The sequence below is a fragment of the Manihot esculenta genome, chromosome 2, assembly GCF_001659605.2.
Source record: "Manihot esculenta cultivar AM560-2 chromosome 2, M.esculenta_v8, whole genome shotgun sequence".
NCBI classification, from domain to species: Eukaryota; Viridiplantae; Streptophyta; class Magnoliopsida; order Malpighiales; family Euphorbiaceae; genus Manihot; species Manihot esculenta.
This window is the reverse complement of record NC_035162.2, coordinates 17,997,409-18,017,378: the sequence shown is the minus strand read 5'-3', so window position 1 is coordinate 18,017,378 and position 19,970 is coordinate 17,997,409. Positions and strand designations below refer to the sequence as shown.

At 40.4% G+C, this 19,970-nt stretch overlaps 1 protein-coding gene across 1 annotated transcript; it reads right to left on the bottom strand.

Moving 5' to 3' along the window:
- Window positions 1-208: 208 nt before the first annotated feature.
- On the bottom strand, window positions 209-2,773 carry LOC110608884 (isoflavone 3'-hydroxylase). The gene is made up of 2 exons (XM_021748169.1): window positions 1,877-2,773; window positions 209-826 (listed from the first exon to the last, which is right to left on the bottom strand). Exons 1-2 carry the CDS (start codon window positions 2,771-2,773, stop codon window positions 209-211), a joined length of 1,515 nt encoding a protein of 504 aa, XP_021603861.1.
- Between the last annotated feature and the right edge of the window lie 17,197 nt (window positions 2,774-19,970).

The window sequence follows — 19,970 nt, the reverse complement described above, 5'->3', positions numbered from 1 at the left end:
AAAAAAAGTTTTTCACAAGGAATAATTTTATTACATATTAAATTCAGGAACAAAAAAGAAAATTAATTCAAACATCACAGCCAACCTAATACAATCCTTATTAGAAAACATTTTTTTTTTCCAAATATTTTCCACATATATATTATTTTCTACTAAACAAGCTTAGCCGAAAATGCACTAAGTTACATGTTCAAGGAAAATCCTGATGTCAATATAGCTTATTCTTCATGACACTACGAGCCTTGCACATTGCTTTCAATGGCTTAGCCATTGGCATGGTGAGCCCATATCCTTCAGACATATCAATTTTCTGGTCACTTGCCTTCCTCCATTCAAAACAATGAATCATAGACCCCAAAGCAAACACCATAACACGATTTGCAAGACCCATTCCAGGACACGACCTCCTTCCCAAGCCAAATGGCATGTACTTGTAAACCTCAGAACCTTGACCTGCACTGCTCTCAAACCTCTCAGGTTTAAACCCAGTTGCGTCGTCCCAAACCTCAGGGTCCCTGTGTATAGCCCATGCGTTAACAATCAGCATTGTATTGGGTTCCACATGGTATCCTCCAATACTGCACTCTTGAGATGATAAATGTCGAATAAGCAATGGACCTGGTGGATGCAATCTCATGGTCTCTGTAATGATATTCTGAAGATATGAGAGCTTGGAAATATCAGATTCATTCATCAAGCTGTTTTCACTAATATGTATGTCCAGTTCTTTTTTTACTTTCTCCATAGCTTCTGGGTGATTGAGTAGATCCGACATTGCCCATTCTAATGTTACCGCAGCTGACTCGGTACCACCAAATATGACATCCTGTGCATTTGAGAATAAAGATGGTTAAGTTAATTAAGCCAATTATATCAAATTTAAATGTTAGTTCAATTCATCTAAAATTTAAATATTTAAAAAATTAAATTTTCATAAATATGTATAGTAAGATTTCACTTTTTATGACTTATAAATTTTAAAAATTAATAAATTTTAAGAATTTATAGTACCATTTTAAATACATATTAGATAATAAGCAAGTCTCATTTCAAAAATTTATTGTCGAGAAATTTTTTTATTTTAATTTAAGAATATTTATTTAGATAGATTCAATAGTATTCATAGTGTAAATATATCATAAAATTTTATATATTTAAATGAATCCAATCTAAATAAAAATTGCTCTTACATAATTATAATTATATTTTTTTATTCTTTTCTAATATCTTATATCAAGAGAAATTTTGAACTGAATCCGGTTAACCATAAATCTAAGAGACATTGAAGTGGATTTCATATATTTTTTATGAAATTTATTTATTTGTGCCTTGGAGTATTGATCCATAGTGGATCGGATCCAAATAAATATTTTTATTTATTTGTTTGTGTCTTACGATTAACGTAGTGGATAGGGTTTAAAAAAATATTTTCTTATATGAAAAATTTCATGGAGAAAACCAATTTCAATACATAAATGTATAGGGTTTTTTTTTCATGGGAGATTCTCTTGTCAGTGCCTTATAATTGACTTGATCCATAGTGGATCAGGTCTAGGCAAGTATTTTCCTATACAAGAAATTCTTAGATAGATCTGATCCATCGTCCCCCAAGCCAATTGCAAGGTATAAATATATGGATCCCATCTTTTTTTTAGGAGATCCAATTGTTTGTGCCTACAATTTATTTAGTCTATGATTACTGGATCTAGGCTAAGTTTCATATACTAAATGCTAAAACATCATGATTTCGTAGGAAGGACAACATCTAAAAGACCCAAACCAGAAGCAAGAAAAAATGCATACAAGGGAAAACATATACATAAATCAAAAGATGAAATGCTTAGAAATTAAGAGATGCATCATCATCATTACTAACCAGAATTAGGGCTTTGATAATGTCATCTGTATAATATTCTGGTTGTGATTCTTGCATGGAAAGAAGATGGCCGATCATGGTATCTTTCTTTCTCTCAGGACTTGCACAACGATGCTCGTCAATGAGATTTTGCAGGAATCTATCAGTTCTCTTGCCAAGTCTCTTCACTCTCTTCAAAAAACCCTGGTAGTCAATCAACTTCAAAAAAGGCAAGAAATCTCCAAGATATGAGGCACCAGTATATTTAAACATCTCCGTTATCATCTCTCTGAATTCCTCTGCCTCTGCCTTGTCGTTTGCAGTCACTTCCTCGCCGTAGTATCGCTTCCCAGCGACCATGCGCATCATTATGTTAAAGGTTAGCTCCATGAGCATTGGTCTCAACACTACCTTAGCAAAATCATGGCTCGAGACACTATGGAGTTTGTTCATGAAAATCTTTATTTCGTCCCTCCGGATGCCTGTGAAGACATTGAGACGACTCGATGAAAATACTTCATGAGTGCCTATCCGGCGGAGTTTGCGCCAGTGATCACCGTATGAGGTTGTTCCAAGGGTGGTGCAATTGTAAGTAACGTACTTGAGAATGGTTAAGGGAGGACGATTGGAGAAAACAATGTCATTTTTGGTGAAGCATTCTTCCACAATGGACGGCGATGATAGAACTATCACTCGACGGAAACCAAATCGTAGAGAAATGATTGGACCATATTTTTGCGAAAGAGCATGGAGAGATCTATGGAGGGGAAGATTGACAAGATGAAGATGACCTATAATTGGAAGAGCAAATGGGGATGTGGGAAGGTTTCTGTGTTGTGTGCTTCTTCGTAAGCAGAAGTTGAAGGCAAGAAGAAGAAATGAAAGGAGCAAAGCTAGAGAGAAGAACATATCTTCCATGCGTGTTTCTTGCTGCTTCTAATCTCCATCTCATCACATATAAATAGGGAGAGTTGGAGCAAAAGGTGGCAAGGGGAGACTTTGACTGCTCAAACTTTTATGGAAGTTTTTTTAAAAGATATAATAAATTTTATTTTTTTATTAGTTAGTCTATTAAATTCATTATGCTCTCTAAATAGCAGCCGTCTTCATTATCTTATAAAATTAAAAAAATATAAATAGTATAAATTAAAGTCCCATTTGATTGACGAAAAATAATATTTGTTTACGCATTTCAAAAAATTAATTAATGATTAAAAAGAAAATTAAGTAATTTTTAATTAAAAAATATGATTTTATTTTTTACATTTGGAGAATTTGATTTGTTAATATCATTTGTGAAATAATGAAAAATAAATTACTTTTATAATAATGCATCCCACTAGTTTATGTTTATATATGTATATAGATGTAGCAGCCTTAATATTATATATGTAATATTAATTAATAAATATATGTGGCAAATAACAAAATCTTATTAATAAATATATTTGGTCAACTTTCTTTTTTTATTTTACTTTATTTTAATTACAGTTCATATTAATTATTAGTAATTACGAAAGAATATGAGAAGATAGAATATTGACCTCAAATATTTTCAATAAAATATTTTTAATTGGTGTTGAAGAGAATGAAAGAATATGAGTACGCAAATTTAAATAATTAACTAGATTTTTAAATTAATTATTATTTGAATTTTTAAAGAATAATTAATTATTAGTATTATTAAATTAATTTTTATCGAGATTTTTTCAAAATTGTATTAATTTAAATACAATATTTCTTATTTGAGTAATCTCTAAATTAAATTGTGGCATAATTAATTAAAAATATGTTATTTAGTTTTTTTTAATTAAATTGTGACATAATTTTACACTTTACTCTTAAATTTATTTAGAACTATTAATATTATTAATTCATTTTTATGGATCACCTTAAAACTTAAAAGAAAGTATTTTATTTTTTTAATGGTGCGAATTTGAATTTGTCGATTTGGTGGACTTTGAACACCGAATAATTTATAAAAGAAATTATTTTTAATTAAATTTTTTAAAAATTATATTAATTTACATAATTTTTTTAGTAGTTTTTAGTAATTTATGGCATAATTAATTACAACATTTTATTTAATTTTTATTTATATATTAATTGTATTTTCTACATAATAATAATAATAATAATAAAATTACTTTACTAATTAAAACAATTTTTTATATGGATAGCCGAGACAAAACGGAAATTTTTTATTTTTAATGATGTTTAATCAGTTTTTAATTTGATGATCGCTGGATTTCTCCACCCCGGTCTAGGGCTAAGCCCATGATATCAACCCAGTACTTAAAAGCCCTCAAGTCTCTCTTTTTGGTCCAAGTCCGACCCGCCAATCCGCCAGCCTCGAGACCGGACACCCGTTAGATTCTTCAACCAGGCCGGCCCAACATTGTCGGCCCAACGAACAGATCCTCTCTGGGTTCAGTCTAGATTCTACCTTTCGGCCCAGTTCAGGATCAGGAGGGAGGCCTACCCATCCGTCACAGGGGACCACCTGCATGCGCGCCCGGGAAGAATCAGGGGGCCGTTACGCATGGGGCATAAATCTGATTCCCTCGTACATTCGTATTAATGTAGCAGGGACATGTAGCCCAATGACACACGTTCTGTTACACGTCACTAGCAGATAAAAGGAAACACATAAAAGGAGAAATACTCTCCTCTAGGTCTAAGTTTTTTTTCAGTTTTTATAGAACCCATTGTAAAACCCTATTTTCTGGATCTCAGATCATCAATTGGCGCCGTCTGTGGGAACGAAGGAGATCTTTTCATCACCAGAGTTCCACTTTTACAACACCCACTGAGATCCACGATGGCTAATCACAATGAAAACAACAACCTTAACACCCCGAATGACCTGAGCTCTGTCCAAGAGGGGCAGCAGTTCTCCTTTTCTAGCCCCACAACACCAAACAACCAAACACCAATCCCTTTCAACCCCTCGCCAAGCTTGGCAGGGAATGCTTTCGCCGCCGCCTTGTCCAACCAGGACCTCCAAACCATGGCCCTCCAACTACAAAACACCGCCCACTGGTTGGGGCAAATAATGCAACAATGGGGCCTTAGCACCCCCACAAATGTGTCACCAGTGGTAGAAGAACCCCAGACCAACGAACCTCAGCCTACCTTCAACCACCCCAGAACTATCAGCCAAGAAACCGGAGACGGGAGGAGGAGAGCCGGAGAAGAGGAAGAGCCGAAAGCTCGAGTTCATGGAAGGAGGGTGAGGGAGCTGATAGAGAACGATGAAGTCGATAGCTACTCCGCCGGAACCACCGGAAGAGTGGGGAGTGAGACATGGAAGAGGAGGGCCACCAAGAGAGGAAGCCTAGGCGGAAAGAAGAAAGTGTAGACCAGAAGTTGCAAAAGATGAGAGAACAACTCTTGGCCGAGCTAGGAACGAAGGATCAGAACCAGGCCCTCCTACCCACCTCTTCACTCTTCTCGAAGTGGGTGCAGCAAGAGACTGTTCCCAAGAAGTTTATGATGCCGCCTATGGCCGCATACGACGGGACTGGGAACCCTAGGGAGCATGTCTTGAACTATAAGACTTTCATGGAGCTGCAAACTTTGTCAGATGCCCTAATGTGCAAGGTATTTCCTACGACGCTCTCGGGGCCAGCACGGGCGTGGTTCAACAACCTTGAGGCAGGAAGTATTAGTAGCTTTGGAGATCTGACCACCCGCTTCATCAGCCGGTTTATCACTGGGGTGCCCGCAGACAGGAAGACAAGCTACTTGGAAACAATCAGGCAGAAGAGAGACGAACTGCTTAGGGAGTATGTCGCTCATTTTAACACGGAAGCCTTGCAAATTTTTGAGCTCGATGAAGGAAGGGCTGTAGAAGCCATGCAAAAGGGGACGACCTCAGCCGAGTTCTTTGGTTCACTGAGCAGGAAGCCCCCGATCTCACTGGCCGAGCTAATGAAGCGGGCTGAAAAGTACATAAGGCAGGACGATGCCTTAGTGACAAGCAGGTTCGCTAGGGGAGTGGCAGATAAGGGGAAAGCACCAGAGGAGGGGAGGTCAGAAAGGCACGAGAAAAAGCATGGCAAGAGACCTGAATCGTATAGACAACCCTGGGAGCGCAGGGACCAAAGACCTCTCCCTCCTCGGATCCCAGAACAGAGGCCACTCCCTTCGGTGGTCCCAGAGAGGCCGACTCCACTCAATGCCTCTAGAGCCGAAGTGCTCATGGCTGTCCAGGACAAGGAGTTCCTTCAATGGCCTAGACCTATGAAAACGGAAGCAAACCAGCAAAATCCTGATAAATATTGTCAGTACCATCGCACGCACGGCCACGATACCAATGACTGCTTCCAGTTGATTGCTGAGATCAAGAGGCTAATAAAGAGGGGACACCTCAAGAACTTTATAAAGAAATCGGAAGGGCAAAGACCCCAGCCGAACCCAACAGCATAGACACTTATAAAAATGGGAACAGAGCCAGTGAACGATGGGTCCAGTGGAACCATCAATATGATTGCAGGAGGAACAAAAGGCTGAACAAGCTGGTGAAGCAGAAAAGGTACTTTCCTTAGAATGTTTGTATTATAAAAGCATGAATAACACCATCTTATAAGCAATGCAGCGTTTATCTCTATTATTGTGAGTACTAACTCTTCCAGGAAAAAGAAAAGAATAGATACCAAAAGACCTTCTTGAAAAATAGAGACTTCTCGAAGGCAGAAGGCCGACGGGATCACAAAGATCTTCCAGGAACAAAAACGGCCAAGATCTCGTAAGATCTCCTAGAGCAAAAACGGCAGGCGAGGATCTCAAAAAGACCTCCCGGAGCAAAAATGGCAGGATCTCGTAAGATCTCCTGGAGCAAAAACGGCCGGCGAGAATCTCAAAAAGACCTCCCGGAGCAAAAACGGCCAGGATCTCGTAAGATCTCCTGGAGCAAAAACGGCCAGCGAGGATCTCAAAAAGACCTCCCGGAGCAAAAACGGCCAGGATCTCGTAAGATCTTCTGGAGCAAAAACGGCCGGCGAGGATCTCAAAAAGACCTCCCGGAGCAAAAACGGCCAAGATCTCTTAAGATCTCCTGGAGCAAAAAAGGCCGGCGAGGATCTCAAAAAGACCTGCCGGAGCAAAAACGGCCGGCAAGGATCTCAAAAGACCTTCCGGAGCGAAAAACAGCAGTAAAAATCTCAAAGATCTCCCGGAGCAACAAAGACCGGGGTCTCTAGAGATCTTCCGGTATCACATACTCACAGCAAACAGTGGTATACAACGACCACACGCAAAAACAAACTCATAAGAGCATAGTTCCGACCTCATATAAAAGATTGGTGCACGGAACTATAAGTGAAAAGCTAGACTCCGACCTCCCAAAGGGGCTCGAGTCATAAGGTAAAGAGACTTTAACCTCACACAACAGCCAAAGGCGTCAAAAAGCCATGTTGACCTCAAAAGGATGCTGAAACAGAAATAAAAGAATTCAAATCCGACCTCCCGAAAGAGCTCGGATTAACAAAAAGACCTTGATCTCGCAAAGTAACCAGCACATAACAAAATTAAAACAAGGCACCTCAACGTCTGTATCATATAGCAGTGCGACCTACTAAAGCAGGGCTCGCAGGCGCCAAAGCGCCAAAGCACCATGCCGACCTCAAGAAAGTGAGCTCAACACTGGTAAAATCCAGGGGCAGCAAAGAGCCCGTAAAACGCTCGAGAGCAGACAGCACATAAAACACTTAGGGGCAGTAGGAAGCCCTAACCCAAAAAAAAAAAAAAAAAAAGAAGTACAATCGCCTAAAGTGAGACCAAGCGATTACAAATGAAGTCTAGGGATTTATCCCCTCACCACTCATGTAATAAATGCTGAGGAGGTAAAGGGGCAACCTAAGGAGAAATCCAATGGCGTGAGCAAATGAGACCCCAGCTTCAGCTCCTGTCAAATTAGAACTAAAAGCAAAAAGGCCAGCCCTGCTCATCACCTCAAAAGATCGCGAGTTTAACCCACTATTAAAAACAGAGCTCGCAGGCATGGCCAGTTCAGCTCGGAAACGGGTACGGTTAGTTCAGCTCGGAAAGAGCATATGGGTAAGTATGTCTTAGTGAAATAGATAAATTTATAAGTCAAAAGTCCAGTCAATTGATAATATTTCAGTACTGACGAGCTTGAAGGCAAAAAGGAAAGACAGTATAGTGGATTCCTTAGAAAAATTACGAAGCACGCAGTTTAAGTGTTTCATTCGTGATAAGCAGAGATAAGTTCAAGAATGGGTGAAAAACAAGAAGTGGTTCAAATAAAGGAAAGTAAAATCTCATTGAAAGAAAAATGTATTACAATCCACTCTAATTATCTGCTAGTCTCGAAGGAAAAACAGTCCTTAAGGGACTTATACTTCTAGGTACATCATCACCTACATTATTTTTATCTACATTTACATTGTCATCTGGGAGAGGTTTAGCATCCTTCGGCTCAGACCCCTCAATGCCAACAAGAGGCACAATCTCCAGCCCAGGAGGCCTAGCACCTTCCTCTCCTAGCTCTACATCCTCCTCTTGAGGCCCAGAGTTGTCCCCTTCAGGCCCGAGGACCTCCACATCTTCCCCGTCTGGCTCGGTTTCTTCCTCAGAAGACTCAGCTGCAGTGCGAGAGGTCCCTCTAGGCAAGGGAAAATCATCCTCCTCGTATAGCACATTCTCACCATCAGAGTCCACCTCAGCAATTCGGAGCTTTGCTAAAGGAGTATCAGGAGCAAGTCTGGCTTCTCTTAAACCCCGATTGAAGCCAGACATGAACATGCGGAAGCCTTTTTGCCAAATAGTAGTCTTCATCTCATCAGAGGCTTTATACTCTGCAAGTTGTGACTGGCAGGCCTCAGCTATGCTTGCTTTCAGCTCAAAAGAATCCTTATAATCTTGGAGATGAGCTTCACAGGCCTGTTCAATCTCCCTTTTTAGCTCAGCCGAATTCTTGTACTCCATCAAACGCCTCTCACACTCCAGCTGGATTCTGTCCTCAGCATGCCTGGCCTCCTCGAGCAGGGCTGAACATTTATGCTCCAAAGTCCTGACCTCATGGCTGAGCTTTTGATTATGAAGCTTGGACTCCTCCGCCAATGAAGCCAGGTCCCTAATGCGACCATAACTCCTGCTCAGCTCCTGCTTAGCTCCTGCTCAGCTCCTGCTCTAACTCCTGCTCAGCTCCTGCTCAGCTCCTGCCCGAGCTAGGGCCCCTTCCTTTTGAATCCTTACCTTATCAAGATGAGCCTGAATTCCTTCGAAATCAGCCTTCAGGGTCTCATACTGACTTATAGCCTCATCCCTCTCACGAAGGGTCCCCACCATGGAGGACAGTTGCTTCAACACTTCTTCACAGCGAACCTCAGCTGCAGCTGCCCTCTCGTCAGATCCCTTAAGAACCCCTTGAGTGCGAGACAACTCCGCTTCCAGGGATTTAGCATGTTCCTGCACCTCAGCCGCCCTCCCATCAGCCCTCTTGAGGGCCTCCAAAGCTGTATGAAGCTCGATTTGGAGGGATTCGGAGTTCTCTCGAATAGCCGCAAGATTGCCTCTGGCGTCACTGGTAGCAGACAAGTTCTCCTCCAGATGCGCCTCCTCAATCTGGCGATTCACGAACTCCCGGAGAGAGTGGTCGCGAGCATCCACCTCCATGAAAAGGCCCATCACCTAGTGCAAAAAGACAACCATTAGAAGAAAGAAATAAAGAAAGCCATAAAGGAAACCAAAAGATGACTTACCATCAGAAGCATCTCCCTAATTATATCTCTGAGCTCCCCCCGAGGTCGAGACCGGAACGCTGCCTGCTCCTTAGTGGAACTGGCTAGAAGACCAGTGAGGGCGAGCAAGCGGGGGTCTGAAGCCTCCATGGTGCCACCAAACATCCGCTCTTTGATGATTTCGGCGACCACACTAGCCGGAGATTGGTGGGTGATGTCCTCCGTGTTCAGAATGTCGTTATCTGGGGCAGACAACAGAGGTACCACAGGGACACCCTTCTCCTTCCCAATAGGAGGGAGGGCTGAAACCGATCCCGCAGAAGCCCTGGACTTCTTCTGAGCAGGAACTGGGGCAGATATTTCAGAAGGGGCTGGACGCTTGTCCCCAGCTTTCTCTATGACGCCATCATCAACAGATTCAGATCCAATCTCCACAGGAGCAGGGGCATTCCCTGAAGAGGCCTCCGGGACATCTTCCACCACCGGAATAACCTCCGTCCTCTTCTCCGAAGCTTCCTCTTCAATAATGGGGGACTCAGACCTCCCCCCTGGCACCTCCTCGGGAGGAAGAACAGGATCCAACCTCACTTGCTCAATATCTTCTGCCTGCTTCATAATGATTCGAGGAGCTTCCCTCACCTCCTCTATAGAAGCTTGATTAGACCTGGACTCCAAAGTGGGTTTAGGGACCGAGGTCGACCTACCACAGCTAGATGGCCGAGAGGATTTGGTACTGTGAGAGCTCGATTTAGGGGCTCGAGAGGAAGCTTTGGCAGGAGGACGGCTAACCGTCCTAGAGGAAATAACCTGAGCCACCTCTTCAGTGGCTTCAGACACGTGACGTCCAGCTCGGAGGGCATCCAACGCGGCATTCATGCTCTCCCGGGATAAAACTAAGTTCTTCGGGGGCTTGATTTGATCCATCTTGGCGTCAGAAGCTGCAAAAAACACAAAACCAGAAAAGGTTAGCATACTTTCCAGTACCAGTCAAAAAAAAAAAAAAAAAGAACTGCTAGACCAAGTGCAATACCCGCATCTCGGAAATCCCTAAGGTTAGACGCAAACATACACTTCTCGACGTCATACTTCTTGTCGACAGAAGTCAGTCAGAGGAACCCCACCTACTCGGTAAGGCTCAGCTGGGGCAGGTCATTACAGTCCAGGGGAACATCCTCCCAGTCGAGCCCCACTCCCCACGACAGGTCGGTCTCCTTCTTCAACTCTGCCACAAGGCAACTCTCTACCCAGCCCTTTATTGAGTCCTTGTAGCCCGTGAGAGACAGTCCTCCACGGGGAGCAAAGTAGTAAAAATTTTGGATCGCCTTAACAAGACGGAAGAAAGTAACGAATAGGCACGCCATGGGCATAAAACCCCAGCTCAAGCAGATAGATTCAAAGCAACACATGAACAAAATGAAATTTGGAGACAGCATCCGAGGGGTTATTCCGAAGTACTGAAAAACCTCGACGAAGAAAGGGGTAAACGAAAAAGTCAGGCCGAGGTCCCGTTGCTTAAGGAAAAAGACTATACTGCGACCCTTTTGGGGATCTATCAAACCAGGAGGGGAAGGATTTGGAAGAACTATCCTCTCATTCTGGAGGGGAGCTCAAATAAAATAAAGCGGAGTATCTAAATACCTCCGAGAGATGAACTTAGTTATGGAAGAAGGAGTGATGCATGATTTAAGATCAAAAACTTCGGGAAGTTTAGGACCTTCCATGGAGGAATAAGAAAGCGTACCTGGAACACAGTAAAGAGGAATAAGCAGAAGAAGGCGAAGGAGAACAGAGAGCAAAAGGAAGCAAGCTTTTCGAGAAGACAGAGAGAATTCAAAATGTGAAACAGTAATGAGACGAAAAGTGGTTCTGAACAGTTTTGTCCTAGAGCGGCGCGGTCATTATTACTCACAATGTTTACCCCCTCTTCAGTCAGGCAATAACTGACGAGAAGGTAAAGGGCCAATTGATGACCGCTGGATTTCTCCACCCCGGTCTGGGGCTAAGCCCATGATATCAGCCCAGTACTTAGAAGCCCTCAAGTCTCCCTTTTTGGTCCAAGCTCGACCCGCCAATCCGCCAGCCTCGAGACCGGACACCCGTTAGACTCTTCAACCAGGCCGGCCCAACATTGTCGGCCCAACGAACAAATCCTCTCTGGGTTTAGTCTAGATTCTACCTTTCGGCCCAGTTCAGGATCAGGAGGGAGGCCTACCCATCCGTCACAGGGGACCACCCGCATGCGCACCCGAGAAGAATTAGGGGGCCGTTACGCATGGGGCAGAAATCTTATTCTCTCGTACATTCGTATTAACGTAGCAGGGACAGGTGGCCCAATGACACGCGTTCTGTTACACGTCACTAGCGGACAAAAGGAAACACATAAAAGAAGAAATACTCTCCTTTAGGTCCAAGTTTTTTCCAGTTTTTACAGAACCCATTGTAAAACCCTATTTTCTGAATTTCAGATCATCATAATTCATTTTAAAAACATATATATATTTTTTAATTTCTAGAAAATTATTTTTAAAATAGAAATTTTACATTTTACTCTTAAATCGTGGCATAATTTCACATTTTACTCTTAAATTTATTTAGAACTATTAATATTATTAAATTCATTTTTATGGACAACCTTTAAAACTTGAAAACAAATGTTTTAGCTATTTAATAGGTCTGTTTAGTGCAAAATTCGGATTTATCGATTAATAATTTATAAAAAAATTATTTTTAATTTTTAAAAATTCTATTAATTTACATAATTTTTTTTTTGTTTTTAGTAGTTTTTGATTATTTGTGGCATAATTAATTACAATATTTTATTTAATTTTTATTTATGTGTTAATTGTGTTTTCTATATATATATATAATAAAAATAAAATTACTTTACTCATTAAAGTAATTTTTTATATGGGTAGCAGACGATAGGAAATTTTATATTTTTAGGAAGATTTTCTATTTAGTCCCTGATTATTGTCATTATTAACAAATCAGTTCTTACATTTCTAGAAATCTATTAAAATATTCTTATCTTTTCTTTCCGTCAATGAAATAGTTTTTCGTTCTCTTTTGTGTTAAAAATAGATAAATGAAGAGAGATAAAATTTTTAAAATCCAATTTTTCACTCAAATAAAACATCTTATTTAATCCTTCGATATTGCTATTATTAACAAGTCAATCCCTGCATTTTCAGAAATTTATTAAAACGTCCTTATCTTTTCTCATTGTTTCTTTCCGTCAACGAAATAGTCTCTCCTTCTCCTCAAAAAAAGAAAAGAAAAAAAAGAAGAAAAAGAAGAAGATGAGAATGATGATGGAGGAGAAGAAGAAGAAAAGAAGAAGAAAAGAAGAAAAAAGAATAAGAAGAAGAAGAAGGAGGAGAAGAAGAAGAAGATGATGATAATGAAGAAGAAGAAGAAGAATTTTCTCCTCCTCCTCCTTAAAGAAGAAGAAGAACCGAAGAAGAAGACAAAGAAGAACCAAGAAGAAGAAGAAGAAGAAGAAGAGGAAGAAAAAGAAGAGGAAGAAAAATAGATGAAGAAGGAGGAGGAGGAAAAAAGGGGTAATTTGGTCTTTTGCTATATTTTTAATGGACAAAATAGACGGAAAAACTATTTTGTTGACGAAAAAAAAAAGAACATTTTAATAGGTTTCTAAAAATGCAGGAACTGATTTATTAATAATGGTAATACCTATAAAGTAAATTATAAATCTCCCTTATTTTTAATGATATTTAATTCATTTCTAATTCATTTTAAATATATATATAATTTCTAGAGAACTATTTTTAAAATAGAAATTTTTGTTAAAAAAAATTAAAATAATTATTTTTAAATCATTTAAAAGTAAAAATGAATTTTAGAATATAACAAAAGCAAATAAAAACAATCTTTAACAAAATATATACGTATAAAAATATTATTACTTGTACTAATATTTATAAAAATATTATGCAAAAAATTAAAGTTTTTAATCAAAAGATTATAAACGTCTGAATTTTTTTATGTCGATAAATAGTTTTTTTAGAAAAATGATTATTTTATAAAGTATATTTGTTTTATGAGAAAATAATAAAAAGAAAAAACAATTGTAAAAAAATAAAGAGCAATTGGTGTGAAAAAATCCATAAGAGTATCAGCTCAATATTATCTTAACCCATCAAGCATTAGCAATGGAACAACAATTTACCTTCCACAAGAGACAACACAAGAATCTGCTTCTTGGGTTTTTTCAGGTGAATATGACATGTAATATCATTATGCACTGAGGAACCTGCACTTTCATTAGCCATTTTTGAAATCTTACAGCTGCAATATAGAGGAAAAAGAAATCACAAAGCTCTCTTTAGAGTCAATTTCGTCTCTTAAAAGTCAAAACGGGGGAGAGTTTTGATTTAGGGTTAGAATGAGAAATTACCTTAATAACCTTTGGTTAAGTAGTTGACTAGGGATTAATTGGATTACCATATGTGTTGAGTGATGTAATTTTCTTTTTTATAAAGAAAGTCATTGTGGTATGTCACTTCATAATTGATACATTCATTTTAAAATTAAAATCGATTTTAAATAAAAATTTTTAAATATTTAAAATTTTAGACGATTATATCAAAAATTAACATTTTAAATTAATTCACTGTTAAGTTATAAATTTTTCACACTAATTGACCAAAGATAAAACTATTTTTTTAAGTCAAGCTACCCTAAACAGAAAAATCCTTTATTCATTAAAAAATAAAAATAGAAATAGCAGCTTTAATTATGTGTGTAACAAGATAGCAAACCTCTTCATTTTTTTTTTAATTATTATACGGAGAGAATTTTATTATTAGGAATTCACTAATTTATTTTTATTTTAAAATTATTTAATTAAAATATTTTCTATTTATAATTAAATTTACAAACCGATTATAAACAGAAAAAATCTGATCGTATAATTTCGTATGTAATTTTGTTTCAAACATATTATAAAAGTCGTTTATATTATAAACAACTTCACAAACATAATTTCCGTTTATAATGCAAATAGATTCATAAACATAATTTTCGTTTATAGTGCAAATAGATTTTTTATTAGTACATTCTTTCATATTTACAAATGGATTCTAATTTACAAATGGATAATTTATTTGTAAATTCATTTATATTACAAAGTGTTTATACTCTATTTTGTGTATATTCTTTCCATTTGTAACTATAATAGAATATCGACTTGCAAACTTATTTCTAAATTTCCACACACTTTGAATTTATATATTTGTTTATAATTATTTTGCATATCTGTTAGTAATTTCCACGTCACTGAATCAAAATATTTACAAATTTCAATGCACAATATCACAAAATTAATCATAATTAAATTCATTCAATTTTAATATACAAAAAATTTATAACTTAAAATTAGACTAGTATAGTCATAATTTAAAATGTATAATTAAAAATATATTTCTTTAAAATATATATATATATATATATATATATATAACAGGTCGGATGCTCGCCTGGTCTATCGAAATCAGCCCATACTGCCTTGAATATCGACCTCGGACAGCCATCAAAGCTCAAGCCCTTGCTGACTTCATAGTAGAGTGCTCCTTCAATGAAGAGTAGCCAGAGCTCAATAGAGAGTTGTCGGGAGCAACAGAAGGAGAGAGGGAAGGACAACCCTCACGAGAATTTGATTGGAAGTTGTTTGTAGATGGGGCATCTAATGCTGAGGGCAGTGGTGTTGGAATACTGTTAAAAGGCTCTGAAGGGTTCAAAGTTTGTTATGCCCTGCGACTAGAGTTTACAGCTTCTAATAATATAGCAGAATACGAAACTCTAATAAACGGAATGCTGATAGCAATGAAAGTGGGGGCAACTGATCTGAAAATAAGCAGTAACTCCCAGCTGGTGATCAATCAAATAACGGGGCATACTAAGCAAGGGATCCCACCATGCAGAAGTACCTAGCAAAGGTGAAAGCTGTAGAAGCCGAGCTCGGAGAGCAGAAAATTATTCTGCAATACCAGAGGATACCTCGAGAGGAGAATGAAGAAGCAGACCTGCTTAGTCGGTTATCTAAAGAAGAACTATCAAGTAGTAAGGGGGACTCTATACCGAAGGGGAAAATCCAGCCCGTAGCTTTGATGTGTGGGTCCAGAAGAAGCAGCCAAGGTGATTGAGGAGATACATCAGGGGGTCTGTGGAGCACACGAAAGAGTAGGCACGTTGTCAAATAAAATTTTCAGGCAGAGCTACTATTGGGCTACGGTTAAAAAAGAAGCAAAAGAATTTGTCAGGAGATGTGACATATGTTAAAGGTTTGCCAGTGCTATCAACATCCCAACCACACCCCAGTCCAGCATATCTAGCCCATGGCCATGCACACAGTGGGCATAGACATCCTGGGTCCTTTTCCTAAAACCATGGGGCAAAAGAAGTTTGTCATAGTAGCTGTGGAGTACTTCTCAAAGTGGCCTGAAGCTGAGGCCGTCCCCACCATCACAGCTCACAAAGTGATAGACTTCATATGGGACAACGTCATTTGTAGATTTGGAATACCGAAGATGCTTATCTCAGACAACGACAAGCAGTTCGACTGCAAGACCTTCAAATATTTCACAAGGAACATGGGCATCTGGCACAAGTTTTCCTCGGTAGCCCACCCTCAAACCAATGGCCAAACAGAGGTCACGAACCGAGCCATCCTTTAAGGATTAAAAAAGTGACTGGATGGAGCAAAGAAGAATTGGGCGGCTGAACTCAATAGCATCCTATGGGCGTTCAGGACTACTCCTTGGATGCCAATAAAGGAAACACCGTTCGCACTAGCATTCGGCACCGAGACAGTAGTCCCTATCGAGCTGCAAATTCCTTCTTACCGTGTCCAATTCAATAATGAAGACACTAATGGTGAAAATCTGAGAAGCAATTTGGATGCCTTAGAGGAGATCAGAGAACAAGCTCAAGTGTTCACAGTCGCTTATCAACAAAAAGCAGCCCGCTACTACAATTAGAGGGTTAGGGAAAAAAGCCTAAAGGTTGGAGATCTAGCCCTGAGGAAACTAGAAGCCATGAGAAAAAGAGCAGCAGTAGGGAAGTTGACACCAACCTGGGAGGGCCTCTTCAGGATAACTAAAGTTGTCAAGCTTGGAGTATACTGGATTGAAGACCTATAAGGCAACTTGGAACCTCATGCTTGGAATATCCAACATCTGAAGAGGTACTTTGCTTAAAATACATACAATGTAATACCTTGTACTCTAAAAATGTCTGTACTCTAAAAATATGAATGAATGAGAAAGACTATTATTATCACACTATGTGTCTCAATTATTTCTTAAAAAAGAAGAACAGGCATTAAAGCCCTCAGTGAGGTAGGTTACTGGCTTCAGAAAATGACCGCCAGCACCACAAAACCGAGCTAAGAGGGATTGAAGCCCTCAGTGAGGTGGGTGACTGGCCTCGGAAAATGATCGCCAACACCACAAAACTGAGATGAGAGGGATAGAAGCCCTCAGTGAGGTGGGTGACTGGTCTCGGACAATGACCATCAGCACCAAAAAATCAAGCTACGAAGCGACAGTAAGGCCAGAGAGCCTGATCCCGTGCAAGGCCAAAGAGCTTGGAAGCAACAGTAAAGCCAAAGAGTTTGAATCCCGTGCAAGGCCAAAGAGCCTGGAAGTGACAATAAGGCCAAAGAGCCTGAATCCCATGCAAGGCCAAAGAGTCTGAAAGCGACAGTAAGGCCAAAGGGCCTGAATCCCGAGCTAAGCTATGCAAAACCAAGCTCAGAGGGAAATAAAACCCAAAGAGGAAGGTGACTAGACCTGGACAATGACCGCCAGCATCGCCCGACTGAGCTGGAAAGAGAAAAATCAACAAAGAAAAATAATGGCTCCAAGCCTCCCCGCACAAGAAAAGACTAAGACAAAATGAAAACACAAACAAACGAGTTGAAGTACAGCCTGTATTAAGCTGAGCACGAAAGTAGGAAAGCTAGTCCGACCTCATTAAAGAGATCAAGGTACTTAAAAATCGAAAGCAAAAATTCGAGCTCCCAAACTCGCTAGACAAGATGGACTCACAGTTTGGACAGACTCACAACATGTGATCACCCAAGCAAAATAAAGCTAAGTGTGGAAAAAATGATAGAAGGCCGAGCTCCCCATCCAAGCGGGACACACAGCTCAACCCACACTGTCTATCAGAAGGTTACATCGAGAAGGGTGAAGTGTATGGGCTTGTAACAGGAATAGACTCAAAAAATCATCTCCCGCAGGACACTTATACAAACAAGTTATTATTCTAAGTATTATATGATCGAGCTCATAATACGAAGGAGGTCGTGAGCAAAAGAAGAAAATGCCCTCATTAAAATAAGAAAAACTCGCAAATCAGAAGCTTAGTCAGACACCGAACTCTTAGCACAGGGCAGTTCGTTTGGCAAAGTCCTAGAAGAGACAACCTAGTCCATTAATTAAGTAAAGTTCAGTGAGTTGAAATTTGTTAAGTGAGCATCCGGCTTAAGACTTTTGTGGTTAAGTTAAGTTAGAAGAAACTCACAAGTCAGATGGAGAAAATGGTTTAAGTCTTAAGAGGTTTGAGTAGATCGGCAAAGCCAAAAGGCAACCCATGCAGAAAATAGTCTAAGTATAAATAAGGCATATGCCAGGGTGGAATATCATTCATTATCAACTACGCGCTCCGAGATCGCCATACATTCAAACATCAAAATAAAGAGATAAAAAATATAAAGGCAAAGAATAAAAGTACAACAGCGAAGTGGAAAAAAATAAACATCTTTATTTACTTATTTAAAGGTACAACATATGAGACCGAACTAACAAGGTCGTTTAAAGGTTTATTTACACTGTCCTCTCTTTGGGGTTCAGTTGGCAGGGGAGGAGCTCCTTTAGCTAATGGGTTATCATCCTCCCCGTAGCACACCTCATCGCAGTCAGAATCAACTTCAGAACTTTGAAAGTGAGCCAACAGGGTGGAGGGGCATCCCTAGCTGCCTTTAGGCCTTGATTGAACCCAAAGGCAAACATGCGGAAGGTTGAATTGTATAGATCTTCTTTCATCGCATCAGAAGCCTTATACTTCGCAATTCGCGCTTTACAGGCCTGCTCAATCTTGGCCTTCAGCTCAGCAGAGTCCTTATACTCCTGTAGGCACTCCTCACAGGCCAACTAGACCCTGTCCTCCGCGAGTTTGGTGTCCTTCAGCAGGGCAAAACACCTCTCCTCTAGAGCAGTGACCTCTTGGCAGAGTTGTTGTTGCTGAAGCCGTGACTCCTCTGCTGCCGAGGCCATGCCTTTCAGGTCATCGGTGTGCTTGTTGAGCTCCTGCTCAAGGACAAAAACTCGGGCCAAGGCTTTCTTGAACTTTAGCTGCCTCACATTGGGCCCAAGCCTCGTCACGCTGAGCTCTGGTCTCGTCCCATTCTCGGTAGGCCTCCTCCAGAGAAGACAATTGTGCCTAAGCCTCATCACGATGAGACTCAGCCACAGAAGCTCACTCAGAAGCCCTGTCGGCCTCATCCCACATCCCAGCCAGGCGAAGGGTGAGGTCATCAAGCTGGCTTTTGAGGGCAAGTATGTGCCCACGGGCGTCACCAATTGCCACGAGATTCTCCTCACGACGGGCCTCATCAATCTACAGGTCCATCAAGCTTTGAAGGGACTGGTCTCGAGCATCGATTTCCATATAAATGCCCAGCGCCTAGCAGAAGGAAACAACAAGAAAAATTAGAAACAACAAAAACAAAGCAAGTTCAAAAATGACAAAGTGACTTACAATGAGGAGTATCTCTTGGAGGCTATCTCCCAGCTCCTCGTAGGACTGCAAGCGAAAGGCCGCCTGTTGCCTAGTGGAGCACGCTAGATGGCTGGCGGAGCAAGGAAGCACAGATCCGAGACATCAGATATCCCACCGAACATCTTCTCCTGCAATAGCTCGACAACAGAGGTCGTCGTGGACCCAGGAGTTATTTCTGCAGTATTGAGAAGCTCGTTGTCAGGAGCAGAAGATAACAGCTCCATGGTCTGCTTCCTTTTTTCAGCAGGAGGAGGGAGAGTGACCTCCAGCGACTTGGCCACACGAGCCCTTTTGGAGGCCTGGCCCTCAGGAGGGACCTCGGTAGGTGGAGCTCGCTTGCCAACAGCTTCTTTGATCGTAATACCGCCACTGGCAGCGGCCTATTTAGGATGAGGAGTAGAAGGGACGACCTCAGCCCTCCTTTGGAGCCGCCCTCCGTAGACTCTTCAATGACGATGGGCTCTTGGGAGGCTAGAGTGGAGGCCGATTTGGGCTTGGGAGCAGTAGGTGATTTGGAAGAACTTAGAGTCTTGACGCGAGCAGATGCCTTAGAAATGCTGGAATGGGAGTCCCTGGAAACTGGCACTAAAGCCCGAGAAGAGATAGGG